Raw genomic sequence first — 8,704 nt, 5'->3', positions numbered from 1 at the left:
AACCCAAATGCGAATTTTGTTCTGTAAACGACATGGTCCATGTCTGCCTAATTAAAATAAAGCACGAACAGGCAGATATGTTGGTTACCACTAAACAATGCAGTATTGTGGTACTCTTTCACTTTAACCACCATGCGGCGCTACTGCTCTACATGTAATTTGACGACTGCCGCACATGCCACACAAGGTTTAACTGCCATGCACCATTAGCTTCTCAGACGCTCGAGACAAAGGTGTGAGCATGCAGGTCAGCTTAGCAATGCGTGAACATAACTGCTTTGATTGGTTCTTGTTGCTTGTCCTGTGCTCAACCCACAGTGAGTATACTTGTTATAGAACGTTTTGAAAATATTGTGTGTCAATGTATTGCATTTAGCCCGAACGTAGATGTTTTATGACATCACAAGGTTTGTCGGACTAACAAACCTAACCACGTGGGCGTACTAGCGTCAACTAAAGTGCGTTTTTGATGCAAATCGATTTCGAATATTGTTTATGCGTCATAGTGGAAAACACACACTAATACACGTTCCGACCTGTCATAACATAAAGTACCACGGAAATGTTGCAACTGTTTTATTATGCTTTTTGGGAACTTCATGCGATGCTCGTTAATTTTATCCAATGGAGATAACGACCTGTTTTGCCAGATTCGTTTCTAGTTGGTGGCATACTAACGTTTTCGTATGAGGGTTGTCAATCAGGCGAAAATGTGAGCGGGCTAACGTTTTTTCTAAGTATTTACCCATAAAATTATAACGCTCAGTAGCCTATCTATAATGTACTACGTAAATTTACTACTTATGGAATCCAAACTTTGCGGGTCATGTGCAACAGAATTTAAAACCTCGAGCCACGTAAAATAACGCACTTGGGACACCCCCGCCTTTTATATGACATTAATGCAGGAAACGAACATTCGAAAAAACAAAACATTGTTTGGCAACTAACTCTCTTAATAATTCGCAACATACGCCACAACAAATATTAGGTATTTAAAGGTATCAGAAAACTTAAAAAACTATAGGTCGTGAGAGTTTTGCGCCACCTAAATCGAAGGTTTCGCGAGCCACACTAATTGTAGCACTAAAATTGATTGTTATTTGTGGAATGATATTGTTTTATTGAGTACACTTGTACGTTTTATGAACAAATATGTATTCTCATTTATTGCGACAGAGAACAAAATTTAAACCTGATTGAAAATTGACTAATTTCGCAAATTGACTGAAATCGTTCGAATTGACCCGTTTACAGATACGCACGTACGAAACATAGCAGTACTATCTTGCATTTCAAAGTTACTTCACTTCCAAGCACATTTTTACTATGTGCGACGAATAGAGAAATACAAATTTTAACCTAGTTTTTAGGTTTCATGAAGATGTTTGCTGGTGAGACGTTTTCACATTTAAGAATGAAACAAATTTTAATTAAGGACAAGTGTTTTTCCTCAAACACATTTCGAGTGAGTAATTGACAAATTTCCTGTTGGCGGACCATGCGCCCACTCTACACAAACATTGGCACCCGTTTGTCCTAACAGTGACGTCCTGTGTTATTTTCGACGTAATCATGCCCTTTCGAGACCTTTCAATGTAAAAACAGGCTGTGTTGCAATACCAGGAAATTGAAAGAAAAAAAGATGCTCACCAAGCTTTGGAAAACTACGCAGCGCATTTAAAGTTTTATATTATTTACAACTGCATTTATAGATCTATCAGTTGTGTTATTTCATACGCATGATGAAAAAATGTTTAAATACGAGTTAGAAGTTAGACATAGACATAACAACCTTTATATATCTATGATCAAGTGCATATTAAATAAAGGAAACAATGATTTGCTGTCAGATAATACATCCCCCAACGGGCTGTCAAATAATTTCCTTGCACTATAACGAACCAGGTCTCTCAGCATAGTGCTGTGTTCTTTCCCCCTTTTCGGAAAATAACTAACTTGAATTATTTGTGTAGTGCGCTTTTCTGGCGGAAACTTAGACGGAGACTTTCGGATAAACGGCACTTATTCTGCGCAGGAGGTAAGTTTTTTCGTCTAATAAACACGACACGGTGATACATTGCCTTTAAACTGACAACCAGTTGATGCTAATCACCATACACATCCCTAACAGATCGAGAATGGGTTGGCTGTACAATTTCGAGACGGCGATATCTTGCTCGGGTCCCTGATACCGCAGCACAGCCGAGTCACGTCTACCGGGTTGTGTGGAAACATTACAAGTTATGGCGTTCAGGCTCTAGAGACGCTCAACATGCTTCTTGATAAGGTTATACTACTTTGTAGATTGTATTGCATTGTCCTTGCCCACTTGAGGTGGTTGACTTTTTCTTTTTTCTCAAGAATATTTTGTTTTTTAAATAATTGTTGTTAAATTTGGATCATTGCTTACTGTCGCTGCAATAAAATAAAGGTATTTGAACAGCAGTAGAGGTTCCAAAAATATAAATACATTATCACGTATATGACCAACCACCGAGCCAGATAGAATTGGTTGTGTTTGCTTTTATTTGAGCGTGCGTAAAAACGGTCTGTGTTGGATTCTCTCTGTGGGTGAATGTTTTAACGTCCCGGGGCAACACAACAGGTGAACGCCAACGATACGATTCTTCCTGGCGTGAAACTGGGAATGATTTCAATCGACACGTGTGGAGCCGACACCCACGCCGTACGAATGGTGAGGCATTCTCAAAAAAAAAATTTTTTTCATTGACCAACTATTTCTTATCTACGCAGACGGTTAGACGCACCTTTCCTTTGTTTTGGCAAAGTAATACAGCCTGCATGCACCCGAATGTACCTACCGACAGACTTAAAGAAGATAAACGACCCTTTGCCGGTTTCATTGGGGCGGTGCACAGCGACGTAACAATACTGGTGGCAAAAATTTTGCAAGTTTTTAACATTTCACAGGTATTGGTTTACACAAGTATGTCATGAATACACTATTGTAGTAATTTTCCGGGTGGTAACTGTTGACAAAGAGCAGCATAGCAGTAGCAGTAAGCTATAAAATATACCACATCAAAACGGCGTGGGCATGGTTAACTGCAAATTAAAGACTAGGTTTTTCTCACAAGTCGTGTTACGTTCTGTTAATCAGATATTATTTGGTGCAGATCAGCTTCTGGTCGACTAATCCGGAAATTAGCAACAAAAAGGAATACGCCACAGTGTTCCGAACAGTGCCCTCAGATGCCCACCAAGCACAGGCAATGCTCGACTTTGTCAAGATGAACGACTGGAATTACATCTCTGTGGTCTACAGCAATTCATTCTACGGAAGCCGGGCCTTCCAACGTATTTGCATATAGGCTATTTTTTGCAATGACTTATTGCGCTATCGAATGAGCCGAGTATATATGTTGGGCAGAAATTCGTTCGCGCAGTAAGACGATGGGAATTTGCATTGTCCACGAACTGAGCGTAAAGGATGACGCGCCGGACTCCGAATACGATGACTGGATGAAAAATCTCGTTCAAACGAAAGCCAGGGGTAGAGCCTTCGTATTTAACTCTAATTTTCACCTAAAAGGCCTTTATCAGTTTTACAGTAGCTGTTTTTAACTTTTTAATGCCTAATAAAGTTCAATCAAGGAACCAAAACGTCATTAAATTCAACATATTATTTACCGCAAAGGTATTCAAACCTATAATCTCCGGCATTATTCTGTCTATATTTCACCGCTTTCATTTGCAGTTGTCATCATTTTCACCGGATCGCCATCTGCTGACAGGCATCCGGTTCTTCGTGCTGCCTGGAAAGTCGCGCCAAGAAACTTTACTTGGATCGGATCCGACGGTTTTACTGAATCACTGCCCGATAACTGGAGAGATTATGAACACCGAGATGAATTTAAAGGTCAACATTTCTCCGCTCCCTGTATTTAGCCGTGCACTTGTTTCTAAGACAAAGTACAAACCACAACATAATTTCACAAGATTTCACATATTTGAAAACATTTAACCTAATGGATAGATTTTAGTAACGCTGACTTTAGCAACTTGACTGCAAACTGTTTCCGCGAGGTTAGTTTTGTGGTTAAGGTTCACCGCTGTTTGGTATTTTGGCGCATTCTTATGAGTTCAAACTGAGAGCAACCAACACAGCAATTCTACACGCGGCTATTGTTATCCAGGAGTAGTTGGGTTTCAACCGAAGGCAAAACGCGTGGTGGACTTGGATATTTATTTGGAGAACGTCGCTTTGAAAGATCGTTTGGGCAGCAAGAAATCACTTAACCCGTGGTTTGCGAAATACTTCGAGCAGACGAGAAATTGCACAATTAACGGTGAGCATTGGCAAAAAAATGTATCTTCTTCGACTTTGTTGATAATACGACAGCTAAATTTAAGCATACAGACTTTAAGGAAACCCTTGCATTGAAAACCAATATTATTGAAGCATATTATGTCATAGCGAGTAGCTTTCGTTAGGCCAACATGTACCTGTTTCTTTCGCTGCGTAGTTTCCAAGTCGCATCCGGGAAAATGCAACACAAGCGATCATTTAACGATCTCAACCCAATCCCCATCCACTCAGGTGAAAAAACTTTGTTGATATTTTTGTTCTCCACACTTTATACGCTGTGGTTTTCTTGCAGTACATTTCAGACGCTTTCTTGGCGTACGTTCATGCTTTGGATAATCTTCACAAGGACATCTGCAATGGGACCGACGGCCTTTGCAACGAGCTGAAATGTTCGGTGGGATCCAACCTCCTGGCCACTAAGCTGTTTCCGCACTTGCAAAACGTTTCTTTTCAAAGTAGATCTTTGTCAATCAATGAGACGTAAGAGTTTGTAGAGTAGTCGCTTATTTGTCGTTGTTTTGCAGATGCACATGGTGACCGGTTCCAATTCGACAAAAACCAAGACGGTCCCATTAAATACGATTTACTTACACTGACAGAATCAAGCAATACTTCTTGGGTCCCTATAGGACAATATATCAACGGACGTAAATGATCAAATGTTCCGTGAAATATGTTTATACTGGCTACATTGAGTTATTTAATTTCAGGACTTGATATTCACGATAAGATGAAACTAAAGAAAATAAAGCTTCGCAGCCCCTCTGTGTGTTCAGAAAAGTGCCAGAAGAATGAAAAAATTGTGCAAAAAGACAATGATGTGAGTAGCGATTGATCCCCTGCCAAAGTAAGGCTTATGTTTGTCGTCAAAGATGAAATACTAATTTGGATTAATTGTTTATGCATCCAGTGAAGAAAGCTGTTCATAAGTTTATGTTAATTATTGACTTATTATGTTAATAATCTAATATAAAAAACAAAGATTTTGGACTAAGAATAACCTTTAATCTATTCAGCAACTTTGCTGTTGGGATTGCATAAAATGTGACGAAAACTCTATTGTATCCGAAAACGGTACCCAGTGCGTTCCTTGTGGGGATAAAGAGAAACCTGATGATGAGTTTTTACTCTGCGTCGCGAGGGAAGTACGGTGGGTGATGGGAGTTGTTGAATTCAGAAATTTTAGGCAGAGGTTCTCCTATCAGTATCATACATGCATATCCTCTAGAACGACAGTGATATAAGACCTGATGACCGACTGGACAGATTAAGATTATAAAACCACCTTAGTAAATTGCTGCGAAGTACTAGAATCTAGTGATGTGTTGCGCCGGGTCCGGGTACCCGGCCGGATAATACACTTAATTTTACCGGATAGTTGGGAAAGCATTTTTGTCCTAAAAGCGGACAGACATTTCGCAAATTACTCGTTTTTGGGACCCAGTCTGTTATACTCGCCGACGTAAGATTTTTCTGTTATTTGTTATTAAGGTTTTTCGTGACGTATTATACCATATTAATAAATGCCCACGTTTAATTGTTCCACTCATGACAGGCTAACCTTAATATAGCATTCTGTTTGGCAATCAAACATTATTGCCATAATACACGAATCGGTGTTAACAAACTGCCGGATCCAAATTATCCGGCCGGATTTGATTACTAACTATCCGGATCCGGCCGGGCCGGATAATTTGGAACTGGGAACATCACTACTAGAATCCCGTTGACGCCTTTATTTCTATTTTCACCAAATCGTCGATGTTATGTCGTTAAAACCAACGCCTTATTTGTCTCTCGTCCAGTGGTGAAATCTCCAATATTTTACACAGAAATATTGCAGCGTCAGACGTGCGAACTGTGATTCCGGTAGTCGTTTCCACTCTGGGCATTTTAACCACTGCGGCTGTTATTGTGGTGTACGTAATAAACTGGAACACACCGATTGTAAAAGCCTGCTCAAAGGTAGGTGCGGTAACTGTATAAACGTCTCTATGGCGGGATACCATATTTTTCTCTCGCTGATGGGAACTAATTACCACTAAAAGTATAATATTGGGGAATTACATTGTATTGTTTGGTATTACACAATAATTGCAACTTTTAAAACACGAAACCATCCTATATAACGCGTGGCAAATAATGAGTATTTTGTGCTTCATCACTTCCACAGGAACTTTCCGTTTTCGTTTTCATCGGCGTTCTCCTCTGTCTTGCCTCCGGTTACGTCATGGCCGCCGGGGTGACGATGCGCACTTGTGCCACCGCACGGTCACTATTTGCCCTCGGTCCAGCGTTTATGTACAGTGGCCTGCTTACCAAAACCGTCCGAATTGTCATCATCTTCCAGTCGAAGACTGTGCTTAAATCATACGTAGGTGACATAATAAAACATAGCTAATCAGCGATAACGGGTAATGTCCATGTTGCAGATGAAGGCTTACATCAAATCGATGCCACAGGTCGTCTCCACGGCGGTACTTGTAGGCATTCAAGCATTTGTGCTTACTGTGTGGTTTCTTGTTAGTCCGAATGTTGTCATCAGTACCTTCACCGACAGTGGGGACTTGCACTACGATTGCGGGCAAGTTAACCTGAATAAAATAATGATAAATCTGATAAAATACATTGTGGCAAACACGCAGAAGGTAAACAGGTGTTAAATGCATATTGCAGTGGCATCAATGGCCCGGAGATTCTCATAGGATTAGCGTACCCTTCATCTCTCATCCTAACCTGCACAGTTTTGGCCACTGTCAACAGACACGTTCCGATTGGATTCAGGGAAACTCGATACATTGGTGAGAGTTTTTCCAAAATTATATTCACATCACACATACTGTAGTTAGGATTAAAACTATTAAGGTTTGCGCCAAACCCATTGCAAAATAAGATTAGAATATTTGTGTGAAGTCTGTGACGCACAACAGTGTTGCAAATAAGACTCCTCAAACGAACGAATCCATGCAGCATGTGCTGTTTTTGTCCTCTTCCCGTTTTTTGTCGCTCTAAAATGGCAGGACATGTTCTCTGTCGATGACCTTTCTCTGTTTCTAGGCTTCACAATGTACACCACGTGCGTCATTTGGTTAGCATTCTCCGCAATCGTACTCTCGAACCCAACGCAAGTGCGACTCCAGGTAAAATGCACCGATGAGAGTGAACAACATTTGTACTGTAATGTGCATCGTTTAAACACTTACAGATGATGACCAAGTCGTTGTGCTTGAGTCTCAGTGCCCTCACTGTGGTCGCGTGGATGTTCATACCACGGTGTTATGACATTTTGTTTCACCCTGAAAGAAACACGCGCGATGCTGTAATGGACTCATCTGTAGGAAGGTAACAACATATTTCGTGCACTGCTTGTGGCAACAAACCTTACATGCCATCATTTTTCATTTTACAGGAGCAGATCAAAATCGGATGGACAGGTAGTGTTGGAAAACAATGGAGCACAACACGGCCATTCACACAAAGCGACATTGTAATGTCAGTATGGATTGTATGTTATAGTACCTGTATCTTAGATATTGTCAATATATTTATGATGACGCAAACACCAGTTGATAATAGACTAATGCCAACAGGCGCGATATGACTATCGCTTGTCGTTTGTGTACATTCTTATTAAATTAGGCAGCAGCATCTGGAAAGGTTACAGACGTAGTGTGTTTGTTCAAGAAGTGGGTGTTGGCCTATACACCATTGACGGCATGTGTGACGCTGTAATGTCCAAACATCAATGTGGAGGTGTTGGATTTTTTGTTAGAGAACTCGTGTCAGAAATGTTCTAATTCTGTTTTGATTTATTTATAAATAAAATAACTAAAGTTAAACTTGTCCGTATCATTATCTACACCAAACACATGTGAAAGAAACGGACGCGATGCTCAAAATGTGCAAAAAGTACTTGCGGCGAGTAATTAATAACATTCAAATACAAATTTATGGCATCACATGTATAACTTGGTTTGATTTTTGTCACTGACATACGTTCACCTTTTACCGAAAGAAATCGTCACCATGTTTTCATTTACAGATGTAACACGAGCTAATGAGGAAGTCTGAATGTGAAATGAAAGAAACTTCCCAAACCCGATATGCCGTGTTGGACAGGCTTTCTATATACTCTCGAGCAACCACGGTTTCGCAAGCGGCTGCTGTTCCTCAATAACGAAACAAACCTTGATTTGAATTGAAATGTATATTTGCACTTTTCTGTAGAAAAGTTTCTTTGGAAACATATTTTTGTCAGGCGCTCAGCCAAGCTTTGAGCAAATGTTTTTTTTTTTCTTTACTGTGATAAGGAATTGTATGTTCAAATGCGAAAATATCGAAACAAACACTCAAATACTTTTAAGGACACGC

The 8,704-nt window shown here is 40.1% G+C and overlaps 1 protein-coding gene across 2 annotated transcripts; it reads left to right on the top strand.

Annotated features, from left to right (window-relative positions):
- Positions 1 to 231: 231 nt before the first annotated feature.
- Positions 232 to 8,703, top strand: LOC145902309 (metabotropic glutamate receptor 7-like). 2 transcript variants are annotated; one of them, XM_082990235.1, is made up of 22 exons: positions 232 to 317; positions 1,977 to 2,041; positions 2,135 to 2,290; positions 2,609 to 2,698; positions 2,758 to 2,934; positions 3,141 to 3,321; positions 3,395 to 3,517; positions 3,722 to 3,883; positions 4,161 to 4,313; positions 4,491 to 4,564; positions 4,626 to 4,788; positions 4,858 to 4,980; positions 5,044 to 5,153; positions 5,350 to 5,483; positions 6,166 to 6,298; positions 6,507 to 6,707; positions 6,766 to 6,917; positions 7,010 to 7,134; positions 7,391 to 7,473; positions 7,539 to 7,675; positions 7,743 to 7,825; positions 8,376 to 8,703. In XM_082990235.1, the coding sequence occupies exons 1-21, from the start codon at positions 242 to 244 to the stop codon at positions 7,822 to 7,824; spliced, it is 2,700 nt and encodes an 899-aa protein (XP_082846361.1). In that variant the 5' UTR covers positions 232 to 241; the 3' UTR covers position 7,825; positions 8,376 to 8,703. The 2 variants fall into 2 exon arrangements, with proteins under 2 accessions (XP_082846361.1, XP_082846362.1); XM_082990236.1 differs by lacking the exon at positions 8,376 to 8,703 and having other exon boundaries at positions 7,743 to 7,915.
- Position 8,704: the final 1 nt, after the last annotated feature.

The sequence above is a fragment of the Ascidia mentula genome, chromosome 5 (genome assembly GCF_947561715.1).
Source record: "Ascidia mentula chromosome 5, kaAscMent1.1, whole genome shotgun sequence".
Taxonomy (NCBI): domain Eukaryota; kingdom Metazoa; phylum Chordata; class Ascidiacea; order Phlebobranchia; family Ascidiidae; genus Ascidia; species Ascidia mentula.
This window is presented reverse-complemented; position numbering and strand designations above follow the sequence as displayed.

Coding starts and splice junctions, on each gene's coding strand:
- LOC145902309 (XM_082990235.1), top strand. CDS start 242: ATGCAGGTCAGCTTAGCAATGCGTGAACATAACTGCTTTGATTGGTTC. Junction 4,789..4,857: donor GCAAAACGTTTCTTTTCAAA/GTAGATCTTTGT, acceptor GTTGTTTTGCAG/ATGCACATGGTGACCGGTTC. Junction 5,484..6,165: donor TGCGTCGCGAGGGAAGTACG/GTGGGTGATGGG, acceptor TATTTTACACAG/AAATATTGCAGCGTCAGACG.